This window comes from Hyperolius riggenbachi, chromosome 11 (assembly GCF_040937935.1).
Source record: "Hyperolius riggenbachi isolate aHypRig1 chromosome 11, aHypRig1.pri, whole genome shotgun sequence".
Classification (NCBI taxonomy): Eukaryota; Metazoa; Chordata; class Amphibia; order Anura; family Hyperoliidae; genus Hyperolius; species Hyperolius riggenbachi.
The window spans coordinates 121,713,964-121,735,216 of NC_090656.1; the positions used below are offsets into that span (position 1 = coordinate 121,713,964).

General features: G+C 47.0%; 1 protein-coding gene across 1 annotated transcript in view; it reads right to left on the reverse strand.

Annotated features, from left to right (window-relative positions):
* Nucleotides 1-21,253, reverse strand: part of LOC137537707 (mucin-5AC-like) — a 535,576-nt gene that overhangs the window by 164,762 nt on the left and 349,561 nt on the right. The window contains exon 31 of the mRNA XM_068259643.1: nt 20,795-20,869. Within this exon, the coding sequence (XP_068115744.1) occupies nt 20,795-20,869 (75 nt within the window). The remainder of the gene's footprint in view (nt 1-20,794; nt 20,870-21,253) is intronic.

Below are 21,253 nucleotides of genomic sequence, written 5' to 3' on the forward strand. Positions count from 1 at the left end.
AATTGTCGTTTGAGGAATGGCGACACTGGTTAGAGGGTGCAGAACACATTATCACAGTTTATACAGATCACAAGAATTTGGAGTATATTGAGGGGGCTAAGAGATTTAGCCCTCGCCAGGTCCAGTGGTCCCTGTTTTTTGAAAGATTCAGATTTGTAATCACTTATACTCCTGGAAGTAAGAATGTCAAGGCTGATGCTCTCTCCAGGTGTTTTGAGCCCGAGTCAGTGCAGCCTGCAGCCCCTGAAACCATCCTACCCCCAAAGGTAGTTCTGGCAGCCACTGAGACATGGAGAGATTGGACAGCCACGTTGAGTCCCTCCCTACCAACAGGATGTTCCAGAGTAGAGATGTAGCGAACGGTTCGCCGGCGAATGGTTCCAGGCGAACTTTAGGGGTTCGCGTTCGCCTGGACCAAGCGAACTTTTGCGGAAGTTCGATTCGCCCCATAATGCACTGAGGGTCAACTTTGACCCTCTGCATCACAGTCAGCAGGCACATTGTAGCCATTCAGGCTACACTAAGCCCTGGAGCCCCACCCCCCCTTATATAAGGCAGGGTCCTGCGGCCATTACACTCACTCGTGTGCCTGCTAGAGAGAGGAAAGGGACAGCTGCTGCAGACTTTTTCTCCTATGGACAGATTAGTTAGGTTCTAGGCTGCTTTGCTTGCTCCTGACTGATTATTATTGCTTTTAAAGCAACCATCAACAGCAACAGCTCTTTTCAGAGCTCATCCTGTACATATTTTTTTTCTGTGTGTCAAACTGACACTTTTGTTGCATTCACAACCTTGCTAACTGATATTGTGTGTACCACCGCCAGCAGCCCAGCACATTCAGTGACTACCTGTGTGTGTGACAGGGAGCTCCACATTGTACTACCCAGTACTGCATATATCCCAGTACCTGTTGTGTTTACTTAACCCACCTCATCACTGCATGTACCTAGCTTTGTGTTGAGTGAACCCAGCTCACTGCATCTAACTACCTGTTGTGTTGAGTGAACCCACCTGGCCACCTCACTGCATCTAACTACCTGTTGTGTTAAATAAGAACCCACCTCACTGCATCTTAAGTACCTTTACTGTTCAGTGAACCCAGCTCACTGCATCTAACTACCTGTTGTGTTGAGTGAGAACCCAGCTCACTGCATCTAAGTACCTTTATTGTTCAGTGAACCCAGCTCACTGCATCTTACTACCTGTTGTGTTCAGTGAACCCAGCTCACTGCATCTAAGTACCTTTATTGTTCAGTGAACCCAGCTCACTGCATCTTACTACCTGTTGTGTTGAGTGAACCCTCCTCACTGCATCTAAGTACCTTTATGTAACGATCGGTGTAACACAGAGAGGATCTGATTACCGGTGAACTGCAGTCTCACCAGGAATACAGAATATACTCGATTATTGGTGATCTGCAGTATCACCGATAATCAGATATATCTACTAACCTCTGGACACCAGATAGAACAAGTGAGTGTTAGATGCAACAGTATACTTTGAGTACTTCTCAGAAGTAAGTTCCTTCCTATGGCCTAGACTCTCCTGGGGGGAGGAGCTAGGCTGAGAGTAGGAAGGGCAGAGCGTGAGTGACACCCGAGAAGGGAGGGTGTCACCAACAGGTCTGGGAACTGCCTCTAACAGTAAGGCCAGTTCTCGAGGTTGGCAAGCCAGGTCGTTAACACACAGACAGATAAAGTACAGATTCAGGAGGCAGATACAGAATCCAATAAACAGACAGGGTTCAGCAACGGAGTATCAGAATTAGCACGGTACAGAATCAGGAGGCAAATACAGAGTCCAGGAACGAGCAGAGTTTGGCAACAGGATATCAGAAATAGCAAGGTACAGGATCAGAGTTCAGAGGAATAGTCAGGCAGGCAGAAGGTCATAACAAATAATACAATATATATTCCTAATGCTAAGGTGTGAGCGCCTTGATGTCAACACCTTTGGAAACTATGCTAGAACACAGATACTGACAAGGTCTGAGTGCTACCACGTAGTGATCGCAAAGGCAGACAACCAGAGAATGACCAGCACCCAGTATATATAGCAAAGCGCTCTCCAGCGCCTCCCCTAAGTGCTGGACCAATGGCAAGTGGTGAAAATGTCAGCTGACCCGCCTGGTCAGCTGACCCTTTTCTGGCTGTCATATAAGCTCTGCCTCTCAACGCGCGCGCGCGTCCTTCTGAACCTGTGTGGACTAGCAGTCCCAGCCACACCAGACATGTCTTGCAATGTAACCACTGATTCAGGCGCGGGGACCGCCGCTCCGCTCTCTAAGCAAGCGGCGGTTTCCCCGCGTCCAGCCGCAATGTCAGCAGCTTTGCCATGCGTGCAATCCGCTGCATCCAATGCGGACTCCACTGCTCTGCCCATGCAGGATGCGGCGGTTTCTTCGCGTTGTGCCGCCATGTTAGACGCGGAAACAGCCGCCTCACTCTGAGCCCTTGTGGCGGCTTTTCCGCGTTTCCTCACACTTTACTGTTCAGTGAACCCAGCTCACTGCATCTTACTACCTGTTGTGTTCAGTGAACCCAGCTCACTGCATCTAAGTACCTTTATTGTTCAGTGAACCAAGCTCACTGCATCTAACTACCTGTTGTGTTGAGTGAACCCACCTCACTGCATCTAAGTACCTTTACTGTTCAGTGAACCCAGCTCACTGTATCTTACTACCTGTTGTGTTCAGTGAACCCAGCTCACTGCATCTAAGTACCTTTATTGTTCAGTGAACCCAGCTCACTGCATCTAACTACCTGTTGTGTTGAGTGAACCCACCTCACTGCATCTAAGTACCTTTACTGTTCAGTGAACCCAGCTCACTGCATCTAAGTACCTTTACTGTGCATCTAACTACCTGTTGTGTTGAGTGAACCCACCTCACTGCATCTTAAGTACCTTTACTGTTCAGTGAACCCAGCTCACTGCTCTAACTACCCAGTACCTGTTGTGTTTACTTAACCCACCTCATCACTGCATATACCCAGCTTTGTGTTGAGTGAACCCAGCTCACTGCATCTAACTACCTTTTGTGTTGAGTGAACCCACCTGGCCACCTCACTGCATCTAACTACCTGTTGTGTTGAGTGAGAACCCACCTCACTGCATCTTATGTACCTTTACTGTTCAGTGAACCCAGCTCACTGCATCTAACTACCTGTTGTGTTGAGTGAGAACCCAGCTCACTGCATCTAAGTACCTTTATTGTTCAGTGAACCCAGCTCACTGCATCTTTCTACCTGTTGTGTTGAGTGAACCCACCTCACTGCATCTAAGTACCTTTACTGTTCAGTGAACCCAGCTCACTGCATCTAACTACCTGTTGTGTTGAGTGAACCCACCTCACTGCATATACCTAGCATCCCCCCGAGATGGACAAAATGGACAAACCAGGTAGAGGAAGAGGTAGAGGCAGACCCAGAGGAAGGCCACCAGGCACCGGCAGGTCTGTGCGAGGTGGTGTTGCTGTGATTTCATGCGGACCTGGCCCAAAATACAATGCTCAGAAGAAGGCACGTGCCATCACTTCCCAAAATCGTGAGAAGGTGCTTGAATATTTAACACAGAACACCTCATCTCCCGCAGCCACCAGCGCTACAACAAGCACCACATCCGCTGCATTTGACACTTCGCAGGAGTTATTTGGTGGTGGTGATGAAATCACTGATTCCCAGCCACTACTGCAACAACAAGAAGAAGACGCAGGTACACCACCTCATACGTCTGAGTTAGGTGGCGATAGTATGGACGTAATGTGTGAGGGGGGGGATGATGAACCACCTGAAGTTGGTGCAGTTGAGGTGTCTGAGGAAAGCGAAGCTGGCCAGGAGGATTATGATGACGATTATACAGATACCACATATGTTCCCGGTAGAGGAGATGACCAGGGGGACAGTTCAGAGGAGGAGTCAGAGCGGAGTAGGAGGAGACGACTCCATGATAGAAGCAGAGGGAGCTCATCCTCACAAACAGCTGGGGGCAGTGTCTGACGCCATGTATCGCCAGCTATGGCCAGCCAGCCAACATGCCCTTCAACGTCAGCTGCTGATGCCACCGTAGCGCCATCACCCCAGGGGGGCTCAGCAGTTTGGAAATTTTTTCACGTGTGTGTCTCAGATCGGAGCAAAGCCATCTGTTGTCTCTGCCAGCAAAAATTGAGCCGTGGAAAGGCCAACTCTAACGTAAGAACAAGTGCCTTACGAAGGCACCTGGAGAGAAGGAACAAACAGCTATGGCAAGAACACCCGAGGAAAAGCAGCACCCCTCAAAAGACAAGCCACCCTCCTTCTCCCCTTCCTTCTTCAGGTGCATCGTCTTCATCCACTTTCTCCCTTGCACCTTCACAGCCACCCTCCTCCACACCGCCTCTTCCCTTCAGCGGTTCCTTCTCCTCTGCCCACAGCAGTACCCAGCTGTCCGTGAAGGAAGTATTTGAGCGTAAGAGGCAAATGTCTGCCAGTCACCCTCTTGCCCGGCTTCTGACAGCTGGCGTGGCGGAAGTATTAGCTCGCCAGCTATTACCATACAAGCTGGTGGAGTCGGAGGCTTTCCGTAAGTTTGTGGCCATTGGTACACCGCAGTGGAAGATACCAGGCCACAATTATTTTTCACAAAAGGCCATACCCAAACTCTACCGTGCAGTTGAGAGGCAAGTAGTGTCATCTCTGGCACACAGCGTTGGGTCAAGGGTCCACCTGACCACAGATGCCTGGTCTGCCAAACACGGGCAGGGCCACTACATTACATACACAGCCCATTGGGTCAACCTGGTGACCGATGGCAGCAATCAGGGAGTACGTGGCTGCGCAGCGGACCGACTCACACCTCCACGGCTTGCAGGCAGGCCTCCAGCCACCTCCTCTCCACCTGCTATCTCCGCTTCGCTGTCGTCATCCTCCTTCTCCTCCTCCTCCTTGGCTGGTGCCGCGATCTCCTCTCCAGCTACACAGCCCCAGCACCCCAGGGCCTGTGCTGCATGCCAGGTACGACGGTGTCACGCAGTGTTAGACATGTCTTGCCTGAAAGCGGAGAGTCACACTGGAGCAGCTCTCCTGGCTGCTCTTAACAAACAGGTGGAGCAATGGCTGACCCCACACAAGCTTGAGATCGGCAACGTGGTGTGTGACAACGGCAGCAATCTCATTGCTGCGTTGAATTTGGGAAAGCTGACACACATACCCTGCATGGCACATGTGCTTAATCTGGTCGTGCAAAGATTTGTGTCCAAGTACCCAGGCTTAGAGGACGTCCTGAAGCAGGCCAGGAAGTTGTGTGGGCATTTCAGGCGCTCTTACAAGGCCATGGCACGCTTCGCGGACATTCAGCGTAGAAACAACTTGCCGGTAAGACGCCTGATTTGCAATAGCCCGACTCGCTGGAATTCCACCCTGCTGATGTTCTCTCGCCTGCTAGACCAGGAGAAAGCCGTCACCCAGTACCTGTATAATTACAGTACAAGGACACAATCTGGGAGGATGGGGATGTTGTGGCCCAACAACTGGACTCTGATGCGAAATGCATGCAGGGTCATGGAGTCCTTTGAGGAGGTGACCAAACTGGTGAGTCGCGATGAGGGCACCATCAGCGACTTGATCCCCAACGCCTACTTCCTGGAGCGTGCCGTGCGTAGAGTGGTGGATACAGCTGTGGAGGAGCGTGAACAAGAAGAGTTACGGCAGCAGGAGTCGTGGGAGCCATTTACACACGAACCCAATGTTTCCACAACACCTGCGGCAGCACAGAGGGGGGAGAAGGAGGAAGAAAAGGAGTCGTGTGGGGAAGGAGAGGAGTCAGACTCTGATGATGGTGATGATGAGGAAGGTGTTTCTGTGGAGGAGGAAGAGGCGGCGGAAGGAGAACAACCGCGGCAGCTGTCACAGGGGGCTTCTGCTGCTCCACGTTCCCGTGGTATTGTTCGTGGCTGGGGGGAGGAAGAGGAGTTGCGTCCCGTCACTGAGGAAGAGCAAGAGGAGATGGAGAGTACGTCTGCATCCAGCTTTGTGCAGATGTCCTCTTTCATGTTGTCCAGCCTGTTGAGGGACCCCCATACCAAAAAACTCAAGGCAAATGACCTGTACTGGGTGGCCACGCTACTAGACCCTCGGTATAGGCACAAAGTGGCGGACCTGTTATCAACTCAACAGAAGGCCGAAAGGATGCAGCACTTGCAGAACAAGCTGTCAATGATGCTTTACAATGCGTTTAAGGGTGATGTGGCTGCACAACGCAATCAAGGTACCACTGGCAGTAACCCTCCTCCTCCCAAGTCCACGCAGGCAAGAACAGGACGCTCCAGCGATCTCAGGGTGATGTCGGACATGCGGACGTTCTTTAGTCCAACTCCTCGCCATAGTCCTTCCGGATCCACCCTCCACCAACGCCTGGACCGGCAGGTAGCCGACTACCTGGCATTGAGTGTGGATGTAGACACTGCGAAAAGCGGCGATGAACCCTTGGACTACTGGTTGCGCAGGCTTGACCTGTGGCCAGAGCTGTCCCAATTTGCCATACAACTTCTCTCTTGCCCTGCCGCGAGCGTCCTGTCAGAAAGGACCTTCAGTGCAGCTGGAGGCATAGTTACTGAGAAGAGAAGTCGCCTAAGTCACGACAGTGTTCAGTACCTGACCTTTATCAAAATGAATGAGGAATGGACTACTGCACGACCGAAGACTAAGTCAGTCCCCACACACAGCATCTCTGCCTGCAGGCCGCTTGACTGCCTTCTTCGCCACCACCAACAGGGTCCAGGACTCTAGGCGGATTCCTGAATTTTTAAGGCCGCTGCTAGCAGCGGCCGCTACACTAATTTTTCTGGTGCGTGCACGTGCCTGCCTAATTTTTCTGGCTGCACTGCGGGCGGCTGCAACAAAAAAACAAAAGGCATGTACATGTGCCCATCCCCCTTCGTGATCATTACCTTGCCGCGGTGAAGTGGCTTGCGTATCACAATGAAGCAATGACTGCCGGCTATTTGAGTGTCTCGAGTAGGGGTGGCACACAAAAGATAATAAGGTCGTTGCTTCATTGTGGTCAGACCAAATTTGATCAGCTGGACAGTCACTGTTGTTCTATCATTGAGCTACCACAGCTCGGCGACCATATGGGCTCGAAAAACGCCACGGCCTACACTCTGGCCACGGTGCGCACCAGTCCAGCACGGCCGTCACTACGCAAACAGCTGTTTGCGCTGCGTTACACAGTGAGTTTGGTGTGTCAGTGTGAAGCAGAACTCTAATTACACACCCTGATTAATGTATACCCATGCAAGATGTTTTAAAGCTCTTTTTGCCATTCGCAGAGTTTGTGCACAACAACCTGAAGAGCTCTTCTTCTGGGTTCTCCCCATTTCAGGTGGTGTCAGGGAGATCACCTAAGTTTGCTCCTTTGCCAGTCGCATCTACTCCTTTCCCAGCTTTGGAGGATTGGCAAAGGGCTCTGAAAGAGATTTGGGGAATGGTTAAGAGGAACCTGGGGAAAGCTTTCCAAACCCAGAAGAAGCAGGCAGATAAACATCGGTCTGTAGAGTAGAGTTGGGCCGAACCTCCGATTTTAGGTTCGCGAACCGGGTTCGCGAACTTCCGCGGAAGGTTCGGTTCGCGTTAAAGTTCGCGAACCGCAATAGACTTCAATGGGGATGCGAACTTTGAAAAAAAAAAATAATTATGCTGGCCACAAAAGTGATGGAAAAGATGTTTCAAGGGGTCTAACACCTGGAGGGGGGCATGGCGGAGTGGGATATACGCCAAAAGTCCCCAGGAAAAATCTGGATTTGACGCAAAGCAGCGTTTTAAGGACAGAAATCATATTGAATGCTAAATGACAGGCCTAAAGTGCTTTAAAACATCTTGCATGTGTATACATCAATCAGGTCGTGTAATTAAGGTACTGCTTCACACTGACACACCAAACTGTTCACTGAACAGAACAGGTATGCAGTGGCGGGTCCACTGAACAGAACAGGTATGAAGTGGTGGGTTCACAGAACTGGTATGCAGTGGTGGGTTCACAGAACAGGTATGCAGTGGTGGGTTCACAGAACAGGTATGCAGTGGCAGGATCACTGAACAGGTATGCAGTGGTGGGTGGGTTCACAGAACAGGTATACAGTGGTGGGTTCACAGAACAGGTATGCAGTGGTGGGTGGGTTCACAGAACAGGTATGCAGTGGCAGGATCACTGAACAGGTATGCAGTGGTGGGTGGGTTCACAGAACAGGAATGCAGTGGCAGGATCACTGAACAGGTATGCAGTGGTGGGTGGGTTCACAGAACAGGTATGCAGTGGCAGGATCACTGAACAGGTATGCAGCCAGGAAAAGCTAAGCCTAACTAATCTTGACAGCAGCTCGCCCTACTCTCTCTAATGCAGGCACACGAGTGGCCGTAATGGCCGCCGCTGCCTGCCTTATATAAGGGGGGTGGGGCTCCAGGGGCTAGTGTAGCCTAATTGGCTACACTGGGCCTGCTGACTGTGATGTAGAGGGTCAAAGTTGACCCTCATAGTGCATTGTGGGGCGAACCGAACTTCCGGAAACGTTCGCCTGCGGGAGGCGAACGCGAACCACCGAAGTTCGCCGGGAACCGTTCGCCGGCGAACCGTTCGGCCCATCTCTACTGTAGAGTGGAGATTCTCCCCAGGAGATTTGGTGTGGGTGTCCACTCTTCACTTGGCCTTAAAACAATTGTCACCCAAGCTGGGTCCTAAGTTTATAGGACCTTTTCCAGTGGCCAAGAAAATCAATAAAGTCACGTATGCCATTGATCTCCCACCCAGGATGAAAGGTGTGAGATCATTCCATGTGTCCCTGTTGAAGCCAGCAGTACAGGTGGACTCCTCTTCCCCCCCCTTCCCCCGCTGTGTTGGTGGATGACAAACCAGAGTATGAGATTGAAAAGATTCTGGATTCTCGCCTGGTGCAGAATCCTGTGCAGTATCTGGTCCACTGGAAGGGATATGGCATAGAGGAGAGATCTTGGATGCCAGATTGCCGCATGCATGCAGAAGAATTAAAGAAAGAGTTCCATGACTTACATCCTGGGAAGCCTGGTGGAAAGTGTCCGGAGTCCACTCCTCGGGGGGGGGGGGGGGGGGGGGCTACTGTGACGGATTGCGTAGAAATCCCTGCAGCAACATGCGTCTAGTTTGTCTGGACCCAGTAGTGCACACAGATGGAGAGCTACGCGCGCCGCAAGACAGGCTCTTTATGCCAATAGGAGAAGGGTCAGCTGATCGAGGCGGGCAGCTGATCCCAGCTCAGCAGTTGATTGGTTGATGGGAGCTGGGCGGCGTTAGGGAGCGCTTCACTATATATATCTCTTGCTGTTCAGTTGCTGGTTGTCTGGCGTTGCGAATACCTATGTGTTAGCACTCAGACCTTAGTCAGATCCTTGAGTGTGGTGGAACCAGGTGGACCTGGGAATCCACACTTAGCCAGTTTACTGGGTATCATCTGTGCTATTTCTTAGACCAGTTCCAGGGTGTAGAGACCACGGACCTCACACCCCAGACTAGGAATACTGTGTATCATCTGTGTTATTCCTTAGACCAGTTCCAGGGTGTAGAGACCACGGACCTCACACCCCAGACTAGGAATACTGTGTATCATCTGTGTTATTCCTTAGACCAGTTCCAGGGTGTAGAGACCACGGACCTCACACCCCAGACTAGGAATACTGTGTATCATCTGTGTTATTCCTTAGACCAGTTCCAGGGTGTAGAGACCACAGACCTCACACCCAGATTAGGGAACCTGTGTTATCATTCTGTTTACATCAGACTAGTTCCAGGATGTAGAGACCACGGACCTCACACCCAGACTAGGGAACCTGTGTTATCATTCTGTTATACATCAGACTAGTTCCAGGGTGTAGAGACCATGGACCTCACACCCAGACTAGTTCCAGGGTGTAGAGACCACGGACCTCACACCCAGACTAGGGAACTTGTGTTATCATTCTGTTATACATCAGACTAGTTCCAGGGTGTAGAGACCACGGACCTCACACCCAGACTAGGGAACTTGTGTTATCATTCTGTTATACATCAGACTAGTTCCAGGGTGTAGAGACCATGGACCTCACACCCAGACTAGGCATTGTTTGATATCTGTTATGACTTATTGCTTTCCTGACCACTCTGATCTCTGATTCGGTACCTTGCACTTCTGATATTCCGTTGCCAAACCCTGCTTGCCTTGGATACCAAATCAGCTTCCTGTCTTTGTACTTTATCTGTCTGTGTGTTGCCGACCCGGCCTGCCCGACCTTGCTGGCTGTCACCCACCCCTTGGGTGCTCAGCCTTCCTGCGGGGGCCCCCTGCTCCTCAGAGGGGGCACTGCTGCTAAACCAGTCAGGTTCTCCTTCTCCTGGAGTCCTTGACTGCAGTAGAGTCTGTCTCTACTTATTGGACCACCTGCTACCTCGGTGGTCCAATTTCTACTGTTACACCAAACACTTACACACTTCAGGTGTCCAGAGGTTAGCAATATATCTGTATTATCGGTGATTCTGCAGATCATCAATAATCAGGTATATATCTGTATTCTGGGTGATACTGCAGATCACTAATAATCAGATTCTCTCTGCGTGCTGACACCAATCGTTACAAAAAGTATTTAGAATTATAATAGTAGATTCACATGACATTTTGTATGTAGTGACAGGATGATTACGAGATGGCAACATTGAACTGAATATGGTAAAGGTGCAAAGATCCTAACATTCCTCTTGGTTCAATCATTTGTTTGGTAGCAATTTTAAATATTTGGTTTCCTGCTATAACATTATTTGAATGTTTCTGCTGGTTTTACATTAACCTACATCACTGACCAGTAGCAAGCCCTGGTAGAAAGTTTAAATTCATGTTGATCAGAAGTGCACGAGGTAGTGGGAGGTACAGATTGCATGCGGTGTGCAGCACTCAATGGGCCTGATTCACTAAGCGGTGCAAACTGTTTAGCATGGGTGTGGTAAACAGTTAGCACTTGAAGTGCCGTCCGCGAACTTTTGCGCGCACAATCGCGGCACTTTGCACGCGCAAAAGTCCGCGGACGCCACTTCACGTCCTAACTGTTTAGCACACCCGTACTAAACAGTTTGCACCGCTTAGTGAATCAAGCCCAATATATTAGCACAGGAGAAAAGAAGGCTTAAAGTACAGAAGGTGGAGTAATAGAAGATCTTCAAGAACTGAAGATGAAATAATAGAAAATAATTTTCCAAATTAAAATGATGAAAGAATGCAAAAGATGATGGTACAATTTACAAACAAGCAGGAGGTGCCCAATGATGAGATATCGGTATATATCAGGATTTAGGATTGGTGAGGACCTGCTTTCCTATCCTAAATCCTGATATATACCAATATCCCATCCTTGGGCGCCTCCTGTGTGTTCATAAATTGTACTTTACCACCCTATTCTAGTAGAGTTTTCACCCCACAACTGGTTGTGGCGTGAAGCCTTTTTAGTAACAGTAACCAATACCATCTACTTAAAAGCCAATTGGGGACAGTACTTCCTTTCATGCCCAGATGAGTGGTTGCTTCCCAGGGTAACCCACACTTGTGTATTTCTATACATCACCTTTTACCAATTACCAGGCGTTATTACACCAGAAAGGGCTCCCGGTGTCCATGTTTGTTTTTTTTTTTTTACCAGTTCAGAAAAGATGATGGTGTAATTACATACAGCTTTATAGAAGACAAAAGAAGATTACAGAACAGAAGAAAGAAGTATACAGCAGAAGAAAGAATAGAGATGAATAGAGATGAAAATCTTATATCAAAATAGAAGAAAACTGGTGAACATATAAAAAAAAAAACACATTGGCCAAAATAAAAATGTATTGATTTTTTTTTAAACTATTTTAGTAAAATGTATTTTAAACAACAATTTCAAAATTAATCTTTACTATAAATAGATCAGGCTCTAAAAATTACCATATTACCTATATATCTGGGAGAAAGGAAATCTGATGTTCCCTTTGGCCTAGCCCACCTTCCTGAGCTCAAGATTGTAATGACCCTTCTGTCCTTAACATTGGACAAGGGCAAATTGTAAATTATGGGAAGAGGGGGAGTCTTTTGCCACTCCCTTTTGAACATAGCCTGTAATTTTTTCGACCATGTTGGTTGGTATAGCTCAGGGAATTGATCCTCACACTGGTGGACTCCACATTCTTTGGGTGAGTCCAGCTAGAAAGTGGACACGGGGTTAAATGGTCTTGGGGATATTCTCTTTTATAATAATATTTTCATGAAAATATTTAATGAAAACCCTTTTATATAAACAAAAATTAGCAAACATTCTGCAAAGCATGTAATTTGTTTGATAAGCTGATGGATTTGCAAAGCTCTAATTTGCTGTGAACTCATCCTGCTTTAGTACATAAAATGGGAGGAGGCACTCCAATATAGTACGCAAAACTTCGGTAATGATACAGTCTTATCTCAGGTAGGCGATTTAAGTATAATTTAACTGGACACAAATTATATTTAATAAAATGTATACCTTTAAACCTCCTACCTGAAGTGAGACTGTTTCATTACTCACGTTTACCCCAAGTCCCCCCCCCCCCCCCCCCCAGGCGTGTCCCCTGTAATAATTATCCAGTGGTGTTTTTCTGGAGTGGGACCCAAACTATTCTGATGAGGATACCCAATCTGCATACTACCTGACTGATACTGTTGTTGCCAAATAGCAAACCAGGTTTCTAAGTAGTATTTCTTTCAAACATTAATTCATTACCTAGAAATACTACACTATCTGGCGCTCTTGGTGCTTTATTTTTCCTCTTCTGGTTCCTGAGGTTAATCTCATGAATTTGAAACTACCAGACACCCCTCATCATTCTTTATCACATGCTCATGACTAGCAAATCAGTGACTTCACTAATAGCCAATCAGAACCTCTGCCTGCTGGTTAGTTAGACAGCTGACAGCCAATTGATGAGGAGCTGCATAAGTTCGTAGCGCTCACTATGCTACTCTGATAAGGCCTGCTCACTCTGATAAGCATGCACTGCAGTAAGGGGAGCAAAAGGAGATAGTGAGCGTTACAGGAGGTAACGCTCGGTATTTAATGTAGTGAATCAATCCCACTATAATTACAAAACATATTAGATTGTACAGTACACACAAATTAACCACTTGCCGACCGCACATTCATACCGTGCGGCAGCAAAGTGGCAGCTGCAGGACTAGCGACGCAGATCTGCGTCGCCGGCTGCAGACTGATTAATCAGCGATTGTGCGGCTACAGCCGCGTGATCGCTACGTCACACTGTTCGGCCCCCTCGTGACGTCAGCCTGCCGGCCAATCAGCAGCGCCGGTGGGCTGTAAATTTTCAAAAACACCAATAGAACGCGTATAATACAGTTCGTTTATGTAACAAACTGTATTATACTGCCTGCCTCCCGCTGGTGGTCACATTTAGCGATCGACCACCAGCGAGGAGAGCAGGCACAGTATAGAAACACACACACACACTTTAGGAGCCCCACAGACCCCCTGATCACTTGCAGCACCCATCAGACCCCCCCCCCTGTACCCCCCTGCAGCCCGCAGATTAGACCTAACCACCCCCCATATCACCCATCAATAAATCCCTGTCACCACCTGTCACTTCTATCCTTTAGATCAGACCCCCAACTACCCCTTAAGGGTATCTGATCACCTCCAGATCTCCCCCCGCCCCCCCCCCCCCCGCCCCCCCCGTACACTGAACCTATCTATCTCCCCTGCATCTGTCTATCTCCCCACTGATCAGCTGCCAATCACCTATCAGTCACCTGTCAATCATCCCTTGTCACCACCTGTCACTGCCCCCCATCAGATTAGACCCCCAACTGCCCCTTAGGGGCCTCTGATCACCCACCCACCCTTTCAGATCCCCCTGAGACCCCCCCCCCCCCCCCCCCGATCACATCAGCAATCCATCATTTACATCTGTTTTTCCCTGTAAACACACACTTATTACCTGTCAATAACCCATCTATAACCCCCTGTCACTCCTATCCATCAGATCAGACCCCCAACTACCCCTTAGGGGTATCTGATCACCCCCACCCCTTCAGATCCCCCCCTGACACCCCCCTCCCCGTATACTGCATCTATCTATCTTCCCTGTAATTGCCCGCTGATCAGCTGTCAATCACCTATCCGTCACCTGTCAATCATCCCTTGTCACCACCTGCCACTGCCCCCCATCAGATCAGACCCCCAACTGCCCCTTAGGGGCTTTTGATCACCCACCAACCCTTTCAGATCCCCCCCGAGACCCCCCCTCCCCCCGATCATATCAGTAGTCCATTGTTTACATCTGTTTTTCCCTGTAAACACCCACTTATCACCCGTCAATAACCCATCTTTCACCCTCTGTCACTCCTATCCATCAGATTAGACCCCCAACTACCCCTGATTTTTCTTGGTGAGGCATGCACCAGCAGCGCAGCATCTCCTGGACCTATCAACACCAGTACTTCCGTAGAAGACCCTGGTAAAGTGGCGAACACCAGCCTGGAAGTAGAAACTGGTTCGGTGGTACGTGAATTAAGACCCGATTCGCAGCCATCAAGTAGACGGGCCCGTACTCCCATTGGTTTTCCAGAGGTGCTGGCAAACCCTGATTGGCATTCCCTTGATCCCGCCGCACCCGTACTGCCCCCTTTCACCGCCCAGTCTGGAGTCCAGGTGGAGACAGTTGAACTAGGAGCGGCCCTAGACTTTTTTGAACTGTTCCTCACCCAGGATCTCCTTGACTTAATTGTGGCTGAGACCAACCTATATGCCACACAATTTATAACCGCCAATCCGAAAAGCTGCCACGCCTAGCCTTTTCGGTGGAAACCACTCCAAGTTTCCGAACTTAACATTTTTTTGGGCCTTCTCCTCAACATGGGTATTACCAAAAAAATGTATTGTGCTCTTATTGGTCTACATGTCCAATACATAACATGCCCATGTTCTCTGCTGCCATGTCCAGGTCGCGATTTGAGATCATCCTGCGCTTCCTGCTTTTTAATGACAACAACACCTGTCATGCAAGAGACCACCCAGCTTATGACCAGCTCCACAAAATTCGGCCCCTCATAGACCACCTGTTATCCACATTTGCAGATGCTTATACCCCTGAACAGAACATCTGTGTAGACGAGTCCCTCATACATTTTACCGGGCGCCTTGGCATCAAACAGTACATCCCAAGCAAGCGCGCCCGGTATGGGGTGAAACTGTATAAGCTCTGTGATAGGGCCACAGGCTATACATCTCGTTTTAGGGTCTATGAGGGAAAAGACTAAAAATTGGAGCCGGTTGGATGTCCTGACTACCTGGGGAGCAGTGGAAAGATTGTGTGGGACTTGGTGTCACCCTTGTTCCACATGGGGTACCATCTTTATGTGGACAACTTTTACACAAGTGTGGCCCTCTATCAGCACTTAAAGTTAGAAGGAATCCGATGCTGTGGCACCGTGCGGCCTCTCGGTGAAATGGAAGGACAAGAGGGACGTTTACCTTCTGTCTACCATTCACACAGACACGACAGTACAAATTACACGGGCAACAGAGGTCATTGAAAAGTCCCTCACCTTACGCATTACACCTACCCGATTCCCAGTACCCCAACTCAACGCAACCCCAGAAAAAGATGTCGTGTCTGCAGCAAGGCTGGAATAAGGCGTGACACCCCCGTTTACTGTCCCTCCTGTCCTGACCAGCCTGGCCTATGCCTAGGGGAGTGTTATGAGAGGTACCACGAGAAGGCACACTTTTAGAACCTAGGTAACTACAGACACAGCAGTAGGCACACAAGGGTCTCTCAGTGATATTTCACACTGGCGCGATGCGTTAGGGCAAATTGCCTAGCAAAAGTCACTCTTTGCGGTCCCCCCCTACGCCGGAAGTGCTTGACTTAATGCTAGTGCATGCCTACGTTACTGCGTGGCTTCTGCGGCAATTTGGTCGGCCCGGAAGTCATGTTAGTCTACGGCGACGCAGTTATTTACTAGGCCAAATGCTACTCTTGTGGTATTCCCTGAAGGTCTGTTTTGGGCGAGACGGTGCGGCGGGCTTGACCGACCGGATAGGCCAGTATGCAGTGTGAACCCAAACATCAGGTTTTGAGAGATCCAAATACACTGGCCTGCCAGAAACCTCTCCTTTTACTTGGGACAGAATGCATAATGTACTTCGCCACATATCTGTGCGATTTGCACTTTGCACATTGACCCATGGGGAGGAGAAGTTTATCCTCAGCTCGCAGGTAAAAAAAAAAACAAAAAAAAAAACAAAACAGGTAAGCAAAAAAGTTAATATTTGGTTACCAATGTTATTGTTTGGTTTGAACATATTTAATAAAGTTTAAAAAGTTAATGTTATTGAAGTGCTTTGCTGCTTGCTTGCTTTTTTTTTTCTTTTCTTCTTCTTCTTCTTCTTCTCTCTTTTTTCCAACCGACCAATCAGCTGCAGCACTGATGATGCATCCTGACAGAAGCATTGCGCTTCTGTCAGGTTACACAAAATCGGTGCATGCAGCGCTGTAGGACGAGATTTCTCCTCCACAGTAAAAAAGATACGTTTGCCGAGGCATATGGGCCAAGAAGTGGTGTTGGGGTTCATATGCTTTGGCAAGCACTTTGTATAAAAAAAGAACTCAAGCAATGATTTCTCCATTCGCATCGATCAATGTGGATGAACAAATATCTGCCAAAAAATTTGAAAAAAAAAGAAAAGAAAGAGGGGAAGGCGTCCGTCTGGACATAGGAGCTGCCACCCCAAAAATCCAAACCCACCAGCTCGTATGCCCAGGCAAACCTGATTTATTCATCCACATCGATCCATGTGAATGGAGAAATCATTGCTTGAGTTATTTTTTGATACAATGTGCTTGCCAAAGCATATGAACCCCAACACCACTCCTCGGCCCATATGCCTCGGCAAACGTATCTTTTTTAAGTACATTATGCAATCTGTCCCAAGTAAAAGGAGAGGTTTCTGGGATGTTTGCCGTTCATTTTTCCTTTTAGCCCAGAATGCACTACCTGTATGCCCAATATAAGGAGTATAGCAGAAATACTGGCCATACATGTAATGATTACAGAGACCCTAAAATGCCAGGACAGACCCCACAAATGACCCCATTTTGGAAAGAGGACACCCCAAAGTATTCCGTGAGGTGCATGGTGAGTTCATAGAAGATTTTGTTTTTTGTCACAAGTTAGCATAAATTGTTGTTTTTTGTTTTTTTCACAAAGTATCCTTTTCTGCTAACTTGTGACAAAAAATTAAAATTTTTATAAACTCACCATGCCCCTCATGGAATACTTTGTGGTGTCTTATTTCCAAAATGGGGTCCTTTGTGGGGTTTGTTTATTGTCCTGTCATGTGGGGGGGGGGGGGGCTACATTGTGAGCACCCCTGTAAAGCCCAAAGGTAGTCATTGCACGTTGGGCCCCTTAGCGCAGTTAGGCTGCAAAAAAGTGCCACACGTGCTATCGTCGTACCCGGGAGAAGTAGACCAATGTGTTTTAGGGTGTATTTTTACACATACCCATGCTGGGTAGAAAAAAAAATCTGTAAATGACATTTTTTTGATTTATTTACACACAATTGTCCATTTACAGAAATATTTCTCCCACCCAATAGGGGTATGTGTAAAAATACACCCCAAAACACATTGTACTACTTCTCCTGAGTACAGCGATACCACATGTGTGGCACTTTTTTGCACCCTAACTGCGCTAAGGGGCCCAGAGTCCAATGAGTACCTTTAGCATTTCACAGGTCATTTTGAAACATTTGGTTTCAAGACCACTCCTCACGGTTTAGGGCCCCTAAAATGCCAGAGCAGTATAGAAACCCCACAAATGACCCCATTTTAGAAAGAAGACTACCCAAGGTACTCCATTAGGAGTATGGTGAGTTCATAGAAGATTTTACTTTTTGTCACAAGTTAGCGGAAAATGATTTAAAAAAAAAAAAACCCAATAAAAATAATTTTCTGCTAACTTGTGACAAAAAGTAAAATCTTCTATGAACTCACCAGACTCCTAATGGAGTACCTTGGGGTGTCTTCTTTCTAAAATGGGGTCATTTGTGGGGTTCCTATACTGCTCTGGCATTTTAGGGGCCCTAAACCGTGAGGAGTAGTCTTGAAACCAAATGTTTCAAAATGACCTGTGAAATGCTAAAGGTACTCATTGGACTCTGGGCCCCTTAGCGCAGTTATAGGGTGCAAAAACGTGCCACACATGTGGTATCGCCGTACTCAGGAGAAGTAGTACAATGTGTTTTGGGGTGTATTTTTACACATACCCATATTGGGTGGAAGAAATATCTCTGTAAATGGACAATTGTGTGTAAAGAAATCAAAATATTGTCATTTACAGAGAGATTTCTCCCACCCAATATGGGTATGTGTAAAAATACACCCCAAAACACATTGTACTACTTCTCCTGAGTACGGCGATACCACATGTGTGGCACTTTTTTGCACTCTAACTGCGCTAAGGGGCCCAGAGTCCAATGAGTACCTTTAGCATTTCACAGGTCATTTTGCGACATTTGGTTTCAAGACTACTCCTCACGGTTTAGGGCCCCTAAAATGCCAGGACAGTATAGGAACCCTACAAATGACCCCATTTTAGAAACAAGACACCCCAAGGTACTCCATTAGGAGTATGGTGAGTTCATAGAAGATTTAACTTTTTGTCACAAGTTAGCAGAAAATGATTTTTATTGTTTTTTTTTTACCAACTTGTGACAAAAAGTTAAATCTTCTATGAACTCACCATACTCCTAATGGAGTACCTTGGGGTGTCTTCTTTCTAAAATGGGGTCATTTGTGGGGTTCCTATACTGCCCTGGCATTTTAGGGGCCCTAAACCGTGAGGAGTAGTCTTGAAACCAAAATCTCTCTGTAAATGGACAATTAAAAAATAGTTATTTACAGAGATATTTCTCCCACCCAGCATGGGTATGTGTAAAAATACACCCCAAAACACATTGTGCTACTTCTCCCGAGTATGGCGATACCATATGTGTGACACTTTTTTGCTCCCAAACTGCGCTAAGGGGCCCACAGTGCAATGACTACCTTTAGGCTTTACAGGGGTGCTTACAATTCAGCACCCCCCAAAATGCCAGAACAGTAAACACACCCCACAAATGACCCCTTTTTGAAAAATAGACACTTCAAGGTATTCATTGAGGGGCATGTTGAGTCCATGGCAGATTTCATTTTTTTTTTTTTGTTACAAGTTAGCAGAAATGGAAACCTTTTTTTTTTTTTTGTCACGAAGTGTCATTTTCTGCTAACGTGACAAAAAAATAAAATCTTCTATGAACTCACCATGCCTCTCAGTGAATACTTTGGGATGTCTTCTTTCCAAAATGGGGTAATTTGGGGGGTATTTATACTATCCTGGAATTTTAGCACCTCATGAAACATGACAGGTATTCAGAAAAATCAGAGATGCTTTAAAATGGGAAAATTCACTTTTGGCACCATAGTTTGTAAACGCTATAACTTTTACCCAATCCAATAAATATACACTGAATGTTTTTTTTATTTTTTTTATCAAAGACATGTAGCAGAATAACTTCCGTGCTCAAATGTATAGGAAATTTTACTTTATTTGAAAAATGTCAGCACAGAAAGTTAAAAAAGTCATTTTTTTGACAAAATTCATGTCTTTTTTGATGACTATAATAAAAACTAAAACTCGCAGCAGCAATCAAATAGCATCAAATGAAAGCTGTATTAGTGAGAAGAAAAGGACGCAAAATTCATTTAGGTGGTAGGTTGTATGACCGAGCAATAAACCGTTAAAGCTGCAGTGGTCTGAATGGAAAAAACAGCGCTGGTCCTTAAGGGGGGGTAAAGGCTGAGTCCTCAAGTGGTTAATGTAACCAAAGAATATTGGGCTGTATTTCATTGTTTTGAAGCATCTAACCCACGGGTGTCAAAATCAAGGCCTACTAACCATAACCAAGCGATCTCGCCATTTTATGTGACCCGTGAGAGCTTCACGATTGCAAGCAGTAAAAGAAAGAGGAAATAGAAAGCAACAACCAGTGCTTTATATGTGCTCACAGCAAACTAGAAATTACAACATAGTTGAAAGCCCCAGCCAAGGTTGCCAACCATCCGTCAAAGTACGGGCAGTCCGTACTACAGACAGGAAATTTCCCATGTCCATAGAAAGAGGTAATGGAAAGCAACAACCATTGATGTGTAAGTGCTCACAGCAAAGTAGAAATTGCAACCTAGTTGGACACCCTATCCCTTTTACCAATGATGCGCCATAGCCAATGTATGTATGTATGCGCATGTAATGGTATTGCCTGTGCCCATGCTCTCTCCTGATTTCACTCAGTGTTTGGTCATGTACTATAGCAGTAATGGCTAAGTTTTGCACTCCAGCTGTGACAAAACTACAAATCCCATCATGCCTCTGCCTCCCGAGTTATGCTTAGAGCTGTCAGAGTATTGCAATGCCTCATGGGACTTGTAGTTCCACCACAGCTGAAGTGCTAAGGTTAGCCATCACTGTACTATAGGATAAAAGCAAGGAAAGGTAGGGAAAAGTGTTAAATACCAGTTGGAAAATAGGAGTGTTCAATACTACAAAGGAATTCAGGGAAGGTAGGAAAAGCGGAAGAATAGGAGGAAAAACACATAACTTATGTTGAAGTCACACATTACAAGTATTGATTTTGCCAATTTCGACAGCCCATTCTTTATTAACAAAAAATTCCTATTTAGCATGGGAATGAAATGTCTTCTTACTTGGTGTAAGTGATGTAACTGTGGTCTCTGTAGTAGATGGTGTAGTTGTTGTTGGCTTGAAAGTAGTAGGGGTTGCTGCAATTTTTGAAAATAAAGTTATTGTTTATAGTTTCGGTTCAGAAAAAGAAAAGTACAGAGTAGTAAGGTAAGAAAAAAAAAAAGAGAAAAAAGGCGCAATATAATTACAAAGCAAATTAGATTGTACAGTACATACAAATTAATAAAACCAAATAATAATGGGCTGTACTTCAGTGTATTTAACCTCCTTAGCGGTATGCCTGACACTGTGTCGAGCATACCGCTCTGTGTTCCCAGGAGTCCCCAATAATAACATTTTTGTCCCAAATGACTGTAAACCCTATGGCTAGCACTGGGCTAGCTATTACAAGTGTCGGGCACCTGCTGCTCCCCTGCGATCCCCCTCCGATCCACCAGTTTATACATTACCCCCCTGGATCC